Genomic DNA, 18,273 nt, shown 5'->3' with positions numbered 1-18,273 from the left:
ACTGGAATAGCTTTTGTTTGTGTATTGTTTTCTCTGGTGCAATAGACATCCATTCAACAAGTTTTAAACAGAAAGGGGGGAAAGTCTTTGTTTATATCTTGAACATTACTAGAGGGAACTCCTCATTAAGATACATTGTCTTTAATAAACGAACTGTTGATCCCAGGCTATTCCTGCTGTGAATGGTTATGAAGTAATTTTTCACAGAGCCCGGGCTACTGCTTCATAGACTAAAAGTCCATCTCGTCAGACTTGCAGCTCTCAGCTGTCTCCCTAACTGACTTTAACAGCTCTCAACTCCCAGTTTCTCCTAACATTCCATCAATTTCCATTGTCTGTTCATTGGGAAAAGTAGAACTGGATCTGACTATCATCACACACCATAAGGATTCTTGAAGAGTCTCACTCAAGACCAGGCCTCCAAAGCATTAATCTTATTCTTAGATTTGTTTAAGGAATAGCTTTGTATAGGAGCAAGCAAAGGTTCTTTCTGAGCCCTCTAAACTGTCCAATTTGTTCTTGTTTAGCAGCATCAGTTGCTTAGAGAAAATTTTGACTTATCTGTTGTACATAATTTTTTTCTTAGGTGGCATTGGAGAAGCAGTTTCCGCTGCTGTGGTTGGAGAACCTGGGATCACAGTCAGTCGCTTGGCAGTGTCCAATGTACCAAGAAGTGGAAAGCCAGCTGAGCTGCTCAGGATGTTTGGCATTGATAAGGAGGCCATTATCCAGGCTGTGAAGGTAGCAGTGTCCAAATCAAGGAATGCAGAGTAGTTTGAATTGTAGGCCCAACATGTTAGGCTGGAATGGCTATTTGGGTGGGGTGGGGAAGAAGTACTATTTCAAACACATGTTTAAAATGATATGCAGAGTTTTAATGACAGAGGATTTGAATAAAAATTAAAGTTTTGGGAGAAAAATAGTGCTTGCTCATTTTGCTGGCTGTTTTGAACAGGAGTGAAGGGATATTTAGAAAGCTACACATGGATACTGACACTAGGGACAAAACAAACATTGAAATCTTCATTCCCCCACCCCCATTTTTAATTGTCAGACTTCAAGGACACCTTTCAGCATTTACAAATTCTTTAAAACTCTTCTCTGCTTTCCAAACAATCCTCTCACAGGTAGATGAGGCTGAAAGTTAGTTCTCAAGCCCATGTGAATTTCATAGTCATATGCAGGGATTTTTTTCTGGGAAAAGAGGTGGTGGAACTCAGTGGTAGAACTCAGGACCACACAATGATGTCACTTTAAGTCAGCTGGAACAAGGAGGGGGTTAACGTTTAAATCGCCTTTGGCAAAAATGGTCACATGGCCAGTGGCCCCGCCCCCGATCTCCAGACAGACAGGATTTTAGATTGCCCTCTGTGCCGCTCCGGTGCAGAGGGCAATCTAAACTCCCCTCTGTCTGGAGATCAGGGGGCGGGGCCACCAGCCATGTGATCATTTTTAAGAGGTGCCGGAATTCCGTTCCACTGCGTTCCTACTGAAAAAAAGCCCTGGTCATATGCAGGGATTTGAACCTGACTCCCTTCAGATCCACAGCACTGTCTACTGCAGCACAATAGCCTTGACAATTTTGTTTGAATTGGTTCTACTTACCTCAGATAAGATATGACTTAAATGGATATTTAGAGCAGGAAATGATGTTGCACATGATGTTGAAATGATGGTGCAACATCATTTCCTGCTCTAAATATCCATTTAATTCTAAAGAATTTGCATACACCAATTGAGATAAATGACTTGTTTCTGCAGTCAATCAGCAGAAGGTGCTATAATGGCTCTGGGTCTTCCCTGCTTTCCTCTCCACACAGCAACCACTTTAAGTTTATTCCTGTGGTCACAGGACCTACATGGAGTAATAGGCATGTGGGTTGGAAGGCTGCTGTGGGGAGGGGGAAGAGAGTGGAATCTCTGCTTCCTGTGGGAGAGTTCCACTGACAAATGAGGAAGAGATCTTACCCTTTCCTGACTCACATGGCTGCTACTCTATACTGATCTTGTGACCACAGGTGTAAACTTTCCTGAGGTCTGAAATCACTGCTTCGTGGAAGGATCAGCAATATTTGCATAGTCCTCAGAGGGTCCTCACACTGCATCCAATCCAAAATGTATGTCACATTTCTGTAAAGAAAACTATAGTCCAGTTTTTTCCATGCAACATTTTCATCCAATCTGATGTCTTTCCATACCAAGAACAGAAAGACGGTTTTCCTTCTGTGCACTTCTTCCACTGTTGCTGTAGCTCCATATTTTCTTAATGTCACTATCTCGCATGTAGGCAGTGTGTGCTTTTCCCTCTGAATGGTGAACTGTGCACACTTACAGTGCAGATAATGTGTAATGAAATATACTGATGTAAAAAAGCCAAAGACCTTGTTTCCATTTCTGGTCCTGCTTGCTGGAAATCAGTGCTGTCGGCTGAAATATTTGGACAGCCTGTGGTTCAGCCACCTCTAATTTAAAGCAAACATTGCTCAGGGACATCTTGTCCCTGGGTGTTTCTCAGCTTTAGTGTTCATTGCTAGTCTGTCCCGCCATGCTTGGAGCAAGGAAGGGAGAGTACAAGTCTCAAGTATTGGGGGAAGGGGCCAGAATCATACAGAATTCATGAGAACAGGGCCATTTCCACACGTTTTACCTGCCTGCGGAACATCGCATGAAATCACACCAGGAAGACACTGTTATCCGGGATTTTTGCGTGAAATGATGCAAAACTCCCGGATAACAACATCTTCCTGGTGCGATTTTGCGCGAGAAGACGTTGTCTTCTGGGTCTTTCATGCGATGTTCTGCAGGCAGGTAAGACGTGTGGAATCGGCCCAGCTCATTAATTCATTGCTTCCTGTTTTTCTCCAAGCAGGTTTCCGTAAGATTTCCAGGGGTCTCCCATTCAAAGCCAAACCTGTTTAGCTTCTGTATGTTTGTGTCCCTGTCTGTGGATTAGGAGCGCTGAAGGACCTGTCTTCTGTTCCCACCAGTATGGTTACCCACTAGCTACTGCAGATGGCTACAAAATTGGTTTTTCTCAAAGAGAATTCTGGTCTTTTGCCAAACCTTGATGTAGCTGGTGTTTTCAATTGTTAGACCTGCCTTTAGATATTCGTCACTTTTTCTTAATATGGCATCAGGAGGTGAGGAGAATCAAAACTCCAAGAGAAGATGATTTCAGAGTCAGTTTGACTAGAGTTTTAGAATTCTGTTAAGCTGATTCGCCATGGGAATCCTGGGTACCTGGCTGCACAGATGCCCAGTTGGCAACCATCAATCACAGGAAACCAATTTGACTTTTTGCAGGACTAGGTCTATACAATTAATAGGCACTTCATTTTCATATACTTGTCAGTGTAATGCAACAAACATTAGGTGCTTAAAAAGTGTGTGGGGGAGGGGGGAACCTTCTTCAGCCTTCATTTCTCATATACCAGAGCAATGAAAGCAATTTTTAACTTTTTAAATCCAGTTTTCATTTTAGAATCTCTTAAGCAAATTCTAAATTTTACAAAATTATTAACTTCATATCTAAAATTATTAATGTATTTCAGAAGGGAGGTTTTTTTTGTAGGCTACCACCTCATGTTTCTAATGCCACTCAGACTATTTATTTCAAAGTATTTGTGCAGGATTAGTAGCACTACTCCATTGTGAGTGGTTTATGAGATTTAGCTGTATTTTACATGATTCCACAGACCAATAGTTCTGATAGTCTAAATATACAGTTTATTAATATACTTTAAAGATTTAGCTACTTACACAAAAAATACTGAAATCTTTGCCTATTTTGATGAAAAAGTATTAAGACTATAGCATATCCTGACCATAAGACCTTGGTTGAATCCAGTGGGGGGGGTGCAGCCTAAGTTTCCCTACTGATCTCTGGCTCCCAAAGGAAGATGTGCAAGATAATCAGCAAGCCAGATGTTTAGGGAAGGCCTGTTTCTTTGGCTGGACAAGCAAGAACATTCATTTCCTAATCCTGATCCCTTCTACCTTACTCATGCCTTGCCTCACCTGAAACACGGGGGAGCTACTGACTTATGAGAAGTAAGATCTGATAAAAAAGGCATTTAATTTTTCATTTGAATGGCACTGCCCTTGGAGTATCTTTTCATCAGTTTTTGACCCTATACACCATATGATTTAGTGCTAAGGGATTAATCTTCATCTGTCTCTAGTAAACACGGGGGTATACCAGTCTACTTTGAGCTACAGAACTGTTGGAGTACTAATTTTTAGATCGCTATATCGTAATATTTGCAGCAAAAGTATACTGCTTCTGAAGAAATGAACAAAACTTTGAGAAACGACTTAATCTAGCTCCCCAGTTCAAATAAACTCCTGCAGTGTGGGCCTTGGCTATTACATGCTATGGTGACTGTTGTTGCTAGTTGGTAGCTTTTCCTACAACACATCCTCTGTTGTTAAGAGCCTGCAAGGTTAAATCTTTTCATGGTGTTTTCTAACAAAATGGATGACTAAGGAGTTCATGAAACCTAGCCTTTCTCCCTATAATACAACATAATAATAGAAACTGTACTTCAAATTAATGGAAATTCAAAGTAATGGCTGTTTTTATGCTTTGGCATCAAGTGGAGGCAAGGGTCTCCAAGGGTTGGCTATCCCTATATGGTGGGCTATTTTGTTTGCTCAGTGTGTAGATGGGCTATTTTATTTTCAGACACACCCAGAAGACGAAGAAAGTCGTCTACTATTTATGTAAAAATAGCCGCCTCGCATAACACTGCAGTCACCTCTGTCTGGGAGCCCTCACCCACACTGACTCTCCTGAACAAGTATTTGGATGAGGGGAGAGTTTAGTTGTAACACTAACAGGAATGACATTCAAAGTCTTGTTTGTGAAACTTGGGGGAAGTTGGGATAGGCTACTAAGGGTCTAATAAATGCTGACTGAACTGTGTGACGTCAGACCATCTATACAAAAAAGACAGGAATGAGATTGTTAGACCCAGTCATTTTCTTAATCACATCCTATACAAAAGAGAAGAAAGGGGTTACCCCAGTGTTGGTTTTCTTCTCCCCAAGTCACAGAAAACCACCTTTGTATGTTTAAGACACAGTTGTATGCTAGACATCATGACACCTTGTTAACATTAAGGCTGGAGATTCGTTTATGCACTCTTGAAATCTTCAGTTTGTTTTCTTGAAACCTACATGGTGAAAACCAAATGAAGAAAAAAGTTTTGTCTTAAGCTTATTTTCAAATGTTTGGTAATGCAGTGCTACCACCTTGTTGAATGACTGTATCACTATCACAAATAAAGCTGTATTTGTGGAAATATAAACATCTTTAACCCTATTGTTTTGTTATTTTAATAAAAGAAAAAAGGATGAAGAGAAATTATAAAATCAAATTAAAACTTCTTTTCCAGCTTTATCAGCAGTAGGTCAACTTGAGCAGGTTTTTACTTGGGAAGCTCCAGCATGGTGTTTGTTATAGTTTAATTATAAGCAAAATATAGATGCTTAAAGGAAATAAGCAGAGATTTCAGGAACATAATGATAAACACTTCTAGCCATTTTCTAGCCATGTAATGACGACTCAAATATCATGATGTTTAAATGTACACTAAATGCATGAAAAGGGTCCGTGCAACCTGTTTTCATTACAGCTATCGCCAGTTAATATTACATACCCACATGTATTTTCAGGTGTTCAAAGTGTTTCATGTATATGTTATCAGTAATAACTACATATGCAGTATAGAGTAGGTAGTATTGTCCCCTATATGACAGGCGAAGGCTAAGGCTGCATTCTGATGCCACAGAGAGTCTTTGTTTGCAATGGGGAGGATCCTTATTAATTTCCAGTCTCATATGCTTCCCCTCCTCTTACATAAACTGACTTTGAAGACAGATGTCCTTCCTATTAATCATCTATCTAAATGTGAAATGCATGGACTAATTGTTTTCAGTAACTGGAATTCTTCACCAGGATTAAACTGTGGTTTAAAATCTTGGTAGGAAGAAAACCAACCCCATTAAATCCAGGTATCTGCATACAGGCATCAGAACTAAAAAGACTTCCAGCTTCAATCCCCATGGGAGGGAAGGAGGGAGTGTGATTTCGGTCTGATGTCTGATTGTAGCCTGAAAGAACAGGGACTTGTGAAGTGACTTTTAAAGAAGGAGCTTGCCTGCAATGCTACACCAGTTAATATTAAGGTCGACAGTACCTGTTTTTAAAAGTACTAAGGACTGAAAAGATGGAATTTTGAGACCATCACTGAAAAAGCCTGATCTTCTGTTCTGGCTATTCCAGATGTCTCTTTGTTGTTTCCACAAGAGCAATTGCACACACATACATGTATGTAAACAAGTGTGAGACTACAGTGGATATGCTAGTTACTTTCAGTTCAGGCAGTTTCCACACACTGGCCATAAACAGGGCCCAGCAGAGCATCCACATGGCAGTTTTCCCCACACTTCCCTTGCCTCAGCCCCCCCATGACTGCTAGTTCCCCATCACCAAAGAGCTTTTATCAGACTTTTTTTAAAAAAAAAAATCACAATTATTAGATCAGTATAGCTCAATAGTATTACAAAAATCTATTGCCATGAACTACTAGCTCTTGAATTCCCAGTTTTCATAAGAACCTCAAAGAAACTCCTGGTGTTTGTGGATGAAGTAATGGCCATGGGAAGCTGAAGCAAGGAAAATGGCCCAAGATATGCGCAATCTTTAAAAAATGTGCACCTTCTCATCCACAAGGTGTGCAAAGGCAATTAGACTAAAGTTCTGTGTCGAACCAGATTAAGGAAAGACAGCCTCAAATGAAGGACAAAACAGAACCTGAACAATGAAAGGACAACATCAAGTGAATGTCCCCCATTCCACTCCAGTTTGGATGCTGAATTGGAGTGCACCCTCTGTTGAATCAACCTGAGAGTGCTATTCAGAGTGAAGAGGAGAGGGATCAAATACAACCTTTTGCTGTCGGCTTCTCCAATGCCTGTATCTTATTTCCCGCATTAGCTTGCCCTGGTGCTTTAGCAAGCGTTATCAACATGAATATTTATACTGGATGGGACCCTGGAGCACTGTGTGTATCTTGCAACATCATGCAACACATTTAAAATTCAGTGAGCTGCTATGAGGTATGGAGTTGGAACTCCACTCCTGGAAGCTGTCTTTTATTTCTTTTCCCCTTTGTCTTTTCCCAACCTCTCTACCATCCTCCCTTTTTTCCAAGCTCCAAGTGAAAGCTTTTTAAAAAATTAATTGTAAAGGTAATTATTAAATAAGAATCCTCAAACATTGTAGAACTGGGTGACATGAGTATCTTATTACCAGGTAGTTTGAATCTCTGAAGCAGAGGAATAAAACTATCCAGGATAGCACGAATACGATACACTGTTAGAAAACAAAAACAAAACGAAGGGTTTAGTTCAGGGTCTTTACATACAAGGAAGAAAAATATGAGTAGTACAAACCACCAGCACAAGGAAGTTACAGTTTTGAGTTATTAAATTAGATCACTAATGATAGGGTCCTCAGAAGGCTTAGGGATGTATCTGTAGCCGTCTCTGTATCTCCCCTTCCCCAACCCGCCTTGTTTGCCTCTCAGGAAGGGGAAGATCCAGAGGAGAAAGTCAGAGCTGCTGCTCAACAGCTTGGCCTGAGAGAGGAAGCTCTGTTTTCAGCTGACAAAGGGAAGACCAAAAAAAGAAGAATCACAGCAGCTGCTACAGCCAGAGGCTTAAAGTGAGGACTAGAATGGGACACCACGTTTGGAACAAGAGTAAGGATGTCACCATTTAATGTCTATTGCCCATTCACGCTACAGCAACCAATTAATACCATCTTTGCAGCATGTGCAAAAGGTCTCTAAAAGTGAAATTCTGCTTCTCCCATCTGTCAGACAGTTTTCTACACGCTGCTCTAATGGCAACACTTTTGCCATTATTTATATTGTAGGTTTAACTAAACCACCTCGGATGTTCTGGCTGAACAAAAGAGTACTAATTGAACAAGGTATAGTTTTCCATTAATACTAGTTTCTTAAAATGTTAAGCCTCAGGGCCAAACGAGATATGATGGTGTTCATGGGTCTGAACCATAGATGCACCATCTTAAAGCAATTTTAAAATGCTCTGTGGTGAGCTGAGGTGCTCTTGAGTCCCCCCCCCCTTTTCAAATGCCAAAACAGTTCACACCCCCTTTGCAGACACATCTAGTTTGTCCCTTAGATGTCTATAAGAAGGAGCAGCTTATTTTGCTATATGCTATGGTACATTAAAAACTTACCTAGGCCAAAATATATTCCAGTTGTCTCCAAGGCTGCAAAGGTCATCAAGCCAACACCGACAGAAACTGTCCATTCTAAAAATTAGAATGTGTACATGCTGAAATTTGTTATCTTTCACCAGAATTGTAATAATTGCATTACAATTTTGACTTACCTTGATATTTGTAGTAACAAACTAATAAGATTCCAATTGCAAAGCAAACAATGACAAAATGGAAGAATTCATCTGGAAAAAAAACCCCAAGAAATGAAATGGCAAAATCAAAACCAAGGTCCTAATTTAATGACTGACATTTCTGAAACATACCTGAACACATAAAGGTTTCTTTTTTGGGAGAAATGAAGGCTGTCATCGTTCAAGTAGTTTAGAGAATAAAGACACAGGCTGCTAACAGCACTCAAAATAAATGATTTATGCATCCATTTCAGATGCATTAACTTCTAGACTTGAATACAGCGTCAGCAAACCTCTTAGCCATATACATTATTTAACATATGGGAATATGCCTTATTCATACATGATTAGAGATGCCAAGTTAAGAACATATTCAGAGATTAATTGCTAAGAATAGTATTGCATATTTAGTGTTCAATTGCTAAAGGCTTCCTATCTGGAAATGCTTAGTCTCTGATCTAACTGATTATATAATGGTGTTAGAAAAGCACTCTTTTGATGCTCTTCACTATACCTTTAGAATGCCAGGGCTAAATATTTTAAACTGGTCTCTCAGGTTTAGCAATGGTTCATAATGAGCAAGGTTTCCATCCACGTTTGGAGCCAATTAAATTCTTACCGTCTTTTCGTATCCACCACCTTGGATGCTCAGGCAAATGGCAAGTATCCTTCTCAGACACTATAGGAAATTAAATTCAAATTAAAAATAATAGCCAGGCAGATCTATATTAACCAGGCATACCATATTAACCCATATTAGTACATGGACTGAAGTTGCAAAATGTTAATGTGGTCAATGGATTATTTGGCTAGTTATTACTGAGCACTAGGTAGGTATTAAGTTTGCCCGCTGAGGGCTCTTCACAAAGGGTAGAAAACATTCAGTGGAAGGAGGACCTTTATCTCCTTACTTGACTTAGGAGACAACTGGATCTGAGTTGGGAGTAAGCAAAGGAGACCCCCACTGATTTCCAAAATTGCAGGCCTTTCTCCATGAGTCAACAAGGTGAAGACTGACTTGTTTGGAAAAAGGGGAAAGGCCCACCATAAAGACAAGCATGACACAGTCTAGTTTGATAATACGTTCCATGAGATTTCCCTCCATAAACAGCTAGTGTATGGACAATAAAAGTTTTGTTTTTACATTTGATATTGTTCCTGAAAGAAGATAAAATTGAGTCAATACAAGGCAGATGGCCCAGTGTTTACATTTTCATATTCCGGAATGAAAACTAGCAGTAATATTCCATAAAGTTAAAAGGTACACATTATACAACAAAATATCTTTGACTCTTCAATTTATATTTACCATCTGTGGTTGTACTGTCTCTGCCCATTACCTCTGAAAAAGAACAACAAAATATTCTATCACAAAAGAAGGCATCTTTTTGGGGTATAAAGTTTTAATGATATTTATTATATTTATTATATTTATGAAAAGGCACAGAAGAGATGGAAGATTTTTTCTGAAATAAATAGAAAAGTAATTCCAAATGTTTTTTCTCACTCATCAGACCTTCCCAGCAAGTGATGTATTGATGTAACCAGCAGTATTAGATGTACACAATTGAAAATAAATTTCAGTGACCACTAGAGGGAGAAGCAAGAGACTGAAACATCCAAAATAGAGCAAGAAAATTGTAGCTTCTTTGTTCAAGCTTCATTTCTTGATTTCTTGATAAGGCCACATCTCTTCAGTTTGCGTTTGGGACAGTGTAGTCATATGTATGTCTCTCTGTGAATGTTCGTGTATGTGTATTTGTGCCATCACAGTGCTTCTGATGTATGGTGACCCTATAAATTAACAACCTCCAGTACGTCCTATCATTGACAGCCTTGCTCAGGTCTTGCAAACTGAAGGTCATGGCTTCCTTTTGGGTGCTTCATATCTTATATGGCAGGAAATGTACTTGCTCAAGGAAGTGGAATCAGCAATAAAGTTTCCGTATCAGACAGTATAGTCCATATTTATAAAGCCTTCAATGGGCAAACTCCAGTACAATTATTTTCACATACAAATGCATAAATCCCCTACACACATGTCATGTGAAACTGGTGCTTCTTTGCTCGTTTCAAAGCAATTCTTCAATGGGGTCATTGAACCCACTGAAATTGATGATATCGGAATTCGTTTATTCAGGATTTTCTAAATACTGGCTGGAAGAAGAATTGCTTCGAAACGAGCAAAGAAACAAAGGGCCGGCGAAGCTCGTAGCCAGCTTTCGGGAACGCGAGCTGCCCGCAATTCAAACCGGAGCTCTCCCCATACTTAGGGGAACGAGCGGCGTTTGGTTACCCATTTGGGTTTGGACTGTACATACCCTAGTTCTTGGGTTATCTTGATTTATGTGTACCTGTAACAACACCAGTTTCACATGACATGTGTGTAGGGGATTTATGCATTTGTATGTGAAAATAATTGTACTGGAGTTTGCCCATTGAAGGCTTTATAAATATGGACTATACTGTCTGATACGGAAACTTTATTGCTGATTCCACTTCCTTGAGCAGGTGCTCTCTTATCGTTGGTGTTTTCTAAGGAAGTTTCCCTCTTTTGTGTTAGGAAATGTACTTGACCAAGGCATGTACCTGAGGTAGGGAACTCTAGCTAATCCTGGTAAGATGGTAAGTGGTAAGTGTACAAAGAAAAAATCTGTATGTGTGTGTGTGGAAAAGCAGTATGTGATACAGTCCACTCTATCTCTTTTAATTTATTTGGACATTGTGGGTATTAGGAAACTTTCATTTAAGCAGTTGTACAATCAGGGCTGAGAATGTATTATATGTTCTTTTTGGAACTCACAGAGCATTAAACATGGTTACCAAGCTTAATGATAAATTGTAAGTATGTGCATGAAACGTTTTGTCTCAGCTATATTCCTTTTTGCTTCTACTGACTTTTAACACTTTATAGGTACCTTTTAGGGGATAACTGTGATTTACATATAAACCTGTGTAACGCTTTGTTTTGTGCATTGCCCCTTCCCTCCTGCCAGCTGTATACTTCAGGTTGCTGTGTGTGTGTGTGTGTGTGTGTGTGTGTGTGTGTGTGTGTGTGTGTGTGTGTGTGTGTGTGTGTGTGTGAGAGAGAGAGAGAGAGAGAGAGAGAGAGAGAGAGAGAGAGAGAGAGGTGTTACCCTTCCATGGTTAATACCAAGTTATTGAGAGATGTAATTCCAGATTACATACCTGATTCACTGTATGGAATAACTTCTTTGGCTGTATCTAAAATGATGCAAAAATACAGAACAGTTAACAATGTTTATTTGTTTAGTGTTCTAGCCTGCCTCTGGTAAAAAGCAAGGAAAGTTTTTCAAGGTATGTTGGTGGGAAATAGCAACTGGACTGCCTGCTACTATTGTATAAACTTGGAGGAGGCAGTCTTCTCCTGGAAGACCTTTCAGTGGTGTGGCGTGAGTATTAAATCTCATGTAATCACTCAGTTGGTTAGCTTGGAGAGACAGGAACAACCTGATTTTGTCAAGCAGGAGCAGTAAACCAAGTGGAGAGGAAGCAGGACAGGAAGAGTCAGTTTTGTCTGGCTAGAGAACTGGATGAGATTTTCTGGGCTCTTACCACCTTGTTTATGGTAATATATATATGAAAAAAATTGATTTAGTATAATTGACATTATTGCAATTATTACTGCAATTGCTGGGTTTTTCTTGACCAACTCAGCACCCAAGATTGAGCACCAATGACCAACTCAAGGTATAATGTAAAATCAATTAAAACTAGACAAACCACAAAGTTAAAAAACACTGTGTTGTTATTGTGTGACTATGTCTTTTAAATTATAAATAATAATCTAGTTATTTTGTTGTCCAGTGTGTTACTGGAACTGGATTTCTTTTTCCAAGCAAAGTGAATTGGAAGTATTCAGTACCTTGATAGACTGGGAAGAAAAACTGAATTTCGCTTATCATAAAATCAAGCAAAAACAATTATTCAGTTGAACTCAGGGATACTGTTATACCCATATGTTTAGTTATTTGAAACTTTTCTTTACTACATGATGGAAAATTTCAGATTAAAGGAATTTGCATAAATTAATTTGTCTTATTTTGTTCCTGTTTTACCTATTAGAACTCACGTAGACATAAGTTATATTGGTTAGTGTCTTTTCTGCCAGAGCTCTTGTATTGGCAGATATCTTTATACTCAGGTTAGCTAAGCATTGTGAGGCTGGGGCCTCTCAGCTGAGGGGCAATGCCAGTGTCTGCATTATGGACTAAGGTTCTCCTACCTTAACACATAGGCATGAGTGATGAATTGGGGGAAGGGGTGTTGTTAAGTCCTCGCCTATCCCTTTGCCTCGAGATAGGATTGGAATGAGGTAGTAGTCACCTGTGCTCTCCACAGTGTAGAAATAACGTTTTAAATGGTTCTACACATAAGCAATTTTCTGCAGATGGAAAACTAGCACAGCTGGTGTCAGGCTGAACTAGAACCCTACTTCTTCTTGTGCCAGATTTTTTTTACTTGCAAGGAGTTTTTACATGGATTGACATTAAAAACAACGGCACCTCTTAACTGTATTCTGAACTGGTACAATCCATCCTACTACCTCAGGACTCAAGCACCTCACTCTTTCATCATGTAAACCAAGCCTAAATTGATAACATACAGTGGTTTTGGTTTAAAGTAATTATAACACTGTGTTCTTTTCTCACAGATGTTCTGCTTAGAAAAACCAGGTGGGGAATTCTAGAGTATATTCCACATTCTACCGGGGAAAGAGGCATTTACTATCTTTTCACTGCATGTGTGAAAGCAGTAGGTTTGCCAGCCCCCTTGGATAAATCCCCCACCCCTAGCTACAGTTTCCAGCAACCACTCAGAGTGGTGACAGGAGGAAAAACATGGCCATTGAGCCAGGGAAAACCAGAAGTGACATCATGCCTCTCTAGGATTCACCAGAAACTCTATGGTAAAACCACAGAGTATTTTGTGATTTCTAGAGAGGACTGATGTCACTTCTGGGAAAAACCTGGAAGTGATATCACTCTCTGGTAATCACCCAAAAATCTATGGTTATGCCATAGAATTTCTAGTTATTCCTAGAGAGACTTGACATCACTTCCATTTTTCCCTCAGAAGTGATATCATGCCATAACCAACAGTTGTCCCCCATGTCCCTGCCCCCCCCCAATCTCCTGCTGGTTGCCAGGCTAGGTCTGCCAACTCTAGAAAGCAGTCAGGAGAGGAGAAATATGTGTGGGAAAATGCAGGAAGGGAACCCTTAACATTTTTTCTGCAGCCAGTTATAGTTTCTAAAGCTGTATTTCAGGTGTATTTTCAAGTCAGAAGTAGCATTACCAACACTGGGTTAGAAAATTCCTGGCAGTTTAGGGGTGGAATCTGAAGAGGGAAAAGTTTGAGGAGGGACGTCAGCAGGGTCTGCTGTTCAAAGCACCCACTTTCTCCAGAGGCACTGAACAGCTGTAATTCTGGGATCTCTCCAGGCCACATCTGGAGATTGGCAACCCTGGAGGACTCTCTTCACTTTATCATCTAGGTTGGAGCCACATTCCTTGGTCAAATAAAAGTCTAACAGTTCCTCTTAGCTACCTTGTGTTTGACTCTGTGTTGCCAACTCCTCAGCAGAACTTTCGTCTTCACTGCCTCGAGATTTTGATTTTCCAATTTGTTTTCGTTTTCCGTCTGTTAAATTATAGAAAGAGATATACCATGGGTGGTAAATTAAGCTTTATGCAGCTAAGCACTGAGCAAGGAAGGTCTTCAAACATCTGTGGTAATAGAGCTGTTGCTTTAACATAGCGATTCCTAACATGGCGCCTGCCACAGTATTTGCTGGTTCTCTTAAAGACCTGCCCTGGCTTTCCTCTATTTCACTGGAGCAAGAAGTCCTTTAGAAGATCTCAGGAGGCATCACCTTTAGGTCTGCAGCCAATTTGTGTAGTGCGCACTACCCTTTCTCAACATTCCAAACATGTCCACAGTGTCAACAAGTTTGGGGGCCCATGATTAAACAATAATGCCTCATTAATTACAGTAATGGTACTATCCAATACTACAATTAGAGATGGGCACGAACAGAAAAAAACCCGAACATGATGTTCGTTGTTCATTGCCATCCATGAACAGGGACTCACAAACATGACCTGTTCACGAACATGTTCGTGGTTGTATGTTTGTGGGGGCCAGCAGGCTCTCCTCCAGCCATCATCCAAGTTTGGTCAAGATCCCTACTGCACCACTCTCAGAAACCTGACCTGAGCAGGCACGAGGAAAGGTACCAATAATAAATAATAGCTTGGCCCCAGAGCCTGGCAGCAGCCCTGGAACTTGAAGGGGTCGATTCCTACCACACCTCCAGGTCTCTTACAGCTGCTAGAGACCTCCCTGCGACCTTGGTCTACCATCTCCATGGACTTCATCACTGACCTTCCCACCTCTAAGGGAAAAACTGTAACCTTAGTAGTAGTTGATTTATTCTCCAAACAAGCATATTTAATTCCCTGCTCCAAATTCCCCACAGCAAAGAAACTAGCCACCTAATCCATGCAGAGTATGGTATGTTTGCACTCTTTCCCAAACAAGATAATTTCTGACCGGGGGGGGGGGGGGTTCAGTCTGTTGCTAACTTTTGGCGGCAGCTTATGAAGGTAACAGGAATCAAGCAGGGGTTATGCTCCAGTTATCATCCAGAGACGGATGGACAATCAGAACATACTAACCAGATACTGGATCTGTTCCTGAGATGTTATATCAATTATCAACAAGTTGACTGGGTGGACTTCTTACCTTATGCAGAATACTGATATAATAATAGCCTACACAGCTCCACAGGGAAAACACCCTTCCAAGTGACTCAAGGTTTTGAAGGAAAGCCTCTGCCAATGCCAGGCACAGACTCAGATGTAAAGGGAGGGGGGTGATTTGAGAGACTGGTGGACTAATGTTGCAGTGAGATGTAGTGAAACAGGCATTAGAGAGGGCTAAACATGCCTATAAATTCCAGGCCGCTAAGAAGTGTTCACCCCCTTGGGGCCTGAAGGTGGGAGACAGTGTTTATATATCCACAAAGAATCTGAAAGGAGTACAACCCAGCAAACAATTAGGATGGAAGTAACTGAGTCCTTTCAAAGTAAATCGTATGATCAACAATGTTACTGTAGAATTAGAATTGCCAAAAAAATTGAAGCATGTGCACCCAGTTTTCCATTTCAGCCTCCTCAAAAAGAACCCTGGACCTGACAAGTGGAACCCTGACCCCATGGCTCCACCTCCAATCTTTAATGATGGACAACTCCATCAGGAGATTGAACTCCTTCTGGACTCCAAGTGGAAGTGGGAGGTGCTGTATTACCTAATTCAATGGAAACATTTTTCCAAAAGCCAGGCTGAATGGGTTAAGTCTACTGATGTGAGAGCCAAGAAACTGGCTCGAACTTTCCATAGAAAATACCAGGAGAAACAGGGGGATGGGAATTGATCTTTGGGGGGGGGGCAGATTGTCAGGTGCTCAGGATCACCTGTTATATTTAATATCCCCCTGCAGCTGAAGCTGATGCTGTTGGGATGTTTCTGTTATTTGAACCCGGGATGGGAGACTGGGAATGGAAGGTGTTTGTTCCTGGTTCTAATCTCTCCTGAGCTTGGGAGCCTGCTTGACCTTGAGCAGTCCATGAATCACACAGCTTCGTTATTGTGGATTTTCCGGGCTTGTTTTTCTGAATGCAGATTTAGAGGACTGTTAGGAGAAGGGCGGGGGAATTGAGTAGCCTTGGGAAACCTGTATCTGCGTGATACTTGTCTACAGCTGCCAGTCCTAGCAAAGATGGCGTAAATGTATGATACTGGCATCTTATCAATAAAGAACTTTTACGCATAAAGTGCAGTCTCCTGAGAGCTGCCTGGCATCCTTACACCATTTTCTCCATTTGAATTGATCTGTGTGGTCTAGTAATCAGTCATAATTCCAAGAGAACTTCAGGCCCCACTTGGAGGTTGGCAACCGTAACAGAAGGGCAGGGGCAGCTATCACGAATATTTAATTAGTTTATTCAGATAGTGGTGTATTGAAAAAGTTGTTTAAACTGGATTGATAATGCATTAATCAAGAATAATTAATTTTACTGACAGTTACAGACAGAAGATACATATGCATTGTTACATACCAGAAGGCTGAAATGTGATTGTAAATCAATTCTAATGCATCTACAGATTTAGAAACCTAGACTAAGTACATTGAAAACTGTCTTACTTCTTCGCAAATGTCTTCAAAAAAGCCAATAAACACTTGAAGGCTGCTTACACACAGGGCCCATTTCTTGCTGTGTATGGACTGTGCTGATGTATGAGGGGAGGTCTGAAAATCTACACTTTTCCATCCACGTGACCAAAGCTGCTTTTAATACCATCTTTCTGAAGAGATTATAGCAAAGCAGGATTGGGAGAACATGCCATAATGCAGGAGGAAACTAGGTGAACAATTGAATAACACTTGTGTTGAAGCCCCTTTCCCATATATCTAGAGTTTGGGAGGCAAGTTAATTGTCAGTGTGGAAGCAAACCTTTGTTATATTTCACTAGTCTGCAAAACACTGGGAAGAGAGACATACAAAGCAGTCAAACTCTGACTTTGCTAACTTGCTTGGCACTGGGTAAAGATATTCAAGGCAAATTGACTGCTGTGGTGTACTTTTTATCTGGGATAGTATATCAGCTTTTAGTCTTCATATTACCTTCATGTTCTGCTGGATGAACTGGAACAGAAGAATTTGAGTTGTTCATTGCTGTATCTGAAAAACCAAAGAGAGTTTACAAGACAGGTAAGTTCTCCTGTTCTTCTATAATTAATTTGGACTCATGGAGGAAGATCAGCTTCCAAAATAAGCCCACAAATAATAAAGATTGTTCCAATGTGGCATATTTCTACACACAAACTCTAGATAAGAATTAATAAATCATGTAAGAATCATATATGAAATCTGCTTTCAGAACTGAAATGAGAACATATACATAGTGCTGGATTAGAAGGGAGACCCATGCTCTTTCCTTTTTGATGGCAGCGATGCTTATTGCTTTTGGAGGTCTATGGAGAGGAATGATCAGGCTCCCTAGCTTTAGCCAAGTTTCCACCTACCTCTCAATTGAAGGCTTAATTTCTTCAGATTGCACTTTGGGGGAAGGGGGGGCGTTAAAGGGGAAATCCTGCATCTCTGCTTCTGCTGACTGAGTACCTGAAAGTGCCCTTTTCAACCAGTCCAGTCTTAGAATAATATTCTGCTGTTCAGCAGAAGGCAACTGTTTCACCTTAGTTCTCAGTAGTCAAGTTGTAATTTGCTCTCTCTCGACTTAATAGGTTGTGAAATCTTCTTAGACCTGATCTAACCGATGTGGTCTGATAAGGCAGATGGTCTTTATGGGGTATTAATGGGGGGGGGGGAATTCCTTCCTGCTTAAAAACACAAATCATTTATACCCCATGATTGAATATCTCTTTTTCTTAGCTGAGATATATCTAGGTATATGTGTGGAACAAAAAGAGAGTAAAAATCTTTTCATTCCTAATGGACTAGGTAGACACACCGCAGATTTTAAATCAACTGACTCTATGGATTGGGGTGCTAGGTTCCCCCATCCCTTGGGCGGGAGGCTTGAGGCCTGGCCCCTACCTTGTGTTCTCCCTTCAAGCATGCGCATGGTACAGTCTGCACTCCCAGCCTGCACGAGGACATCATGTCTGGGAAGTGACATCATCACACAGGCCACAGGCCACCCTGGGAGCACTTCCACACTCCGCAGGGGGCCGAATCAGGCCCTAGTCAGGCCTGATCTGGGCCCAATTCAAACCAA

General features: G+C 40.7%; 2 protein-coding genes across 2 annotated transcripts in view; one reads left to right on the top strand and one right to left on the bottom strand.

The window, feature by feature from the left end:
- TKT (transketolase) overlaps nt 1-5,318 on the top strand; it is a 49,998-nt gene extending 44,680 nt beyond the window's left edge. Inside the window, exon 14 of the mRNA XM_054978792.1 lies at nt 587-5,318. Coding sequence (XP_054834767.1) covers nt 587-774 — 188 coding nt within the window. The 3' untranslated portion in view covers nt 775-5,318. The remainder of the gene's footprint in view (nt 1-586) is intronic.
- Nucleotides 5,086-18,273, bottom strand: part of TMEM40 (transmembrane protein 40) — a 29,293-nt gene continuing 16,105 nt past the window's right edge. Inside the window, exons 2-10 of the mRNA XM_054978793.1 lie at nt 17,160-17,216; nt 14,020-14,112; nt 11,638-11,673; nt 9,758-9,790; nt 9,068-9,127; nt 8,428-8,499; nt 8,273-8,347; nt 7,316-7,378; nt 5,086-5,174 (exon numbers count right to left, since the gene is read on the bottom strand). Coding sequence (XP_054834768.1) covers nt 5,155-5,174; nt 7,316-7,378; nt 8,273-8,347; nt 8,428-8,499; nt 9,068-9,127; nt 9,758-9,790; nt 11,638-11,673; nt 14,020-14,112; nt 17,160-17,208 — 501 coding nt within the window. The 5' untranslated portion in view covers nt 17,209-17,216 and the 3' untranslated portion in view covers nt 5,086-5,154. The remainder of the gene's footprint in view (nt 5,175-7,315; nt 7,379-8,272; nt 8,348-8,427; nt 8,500-9,067; nt 9,128-9,757; nt 9,791-11,637; nt 11,674-14,019; nt 14,113-17,159; nt 17,217-18,273) is intronic.

This window comes from Eublepharis macularius, chromosome 4, assembly GCF_028583425.1.
Source record: "Eublepharis macularius isolate TG4126 chromosome 4, MPM_Emac_v1.0, whole genome shotgun sequence".
Lineage (NCBI taxonomy): Eukaryota > Metazoa > Chordata > Lepidosauria > Squamata > Eublepharidae > Eublepharis > Eublepharis macularius.
Note: the sequence above shows the minus strand (reverse complement) of the source record. Positions and strands in the feature narration are given on the sequence as shown.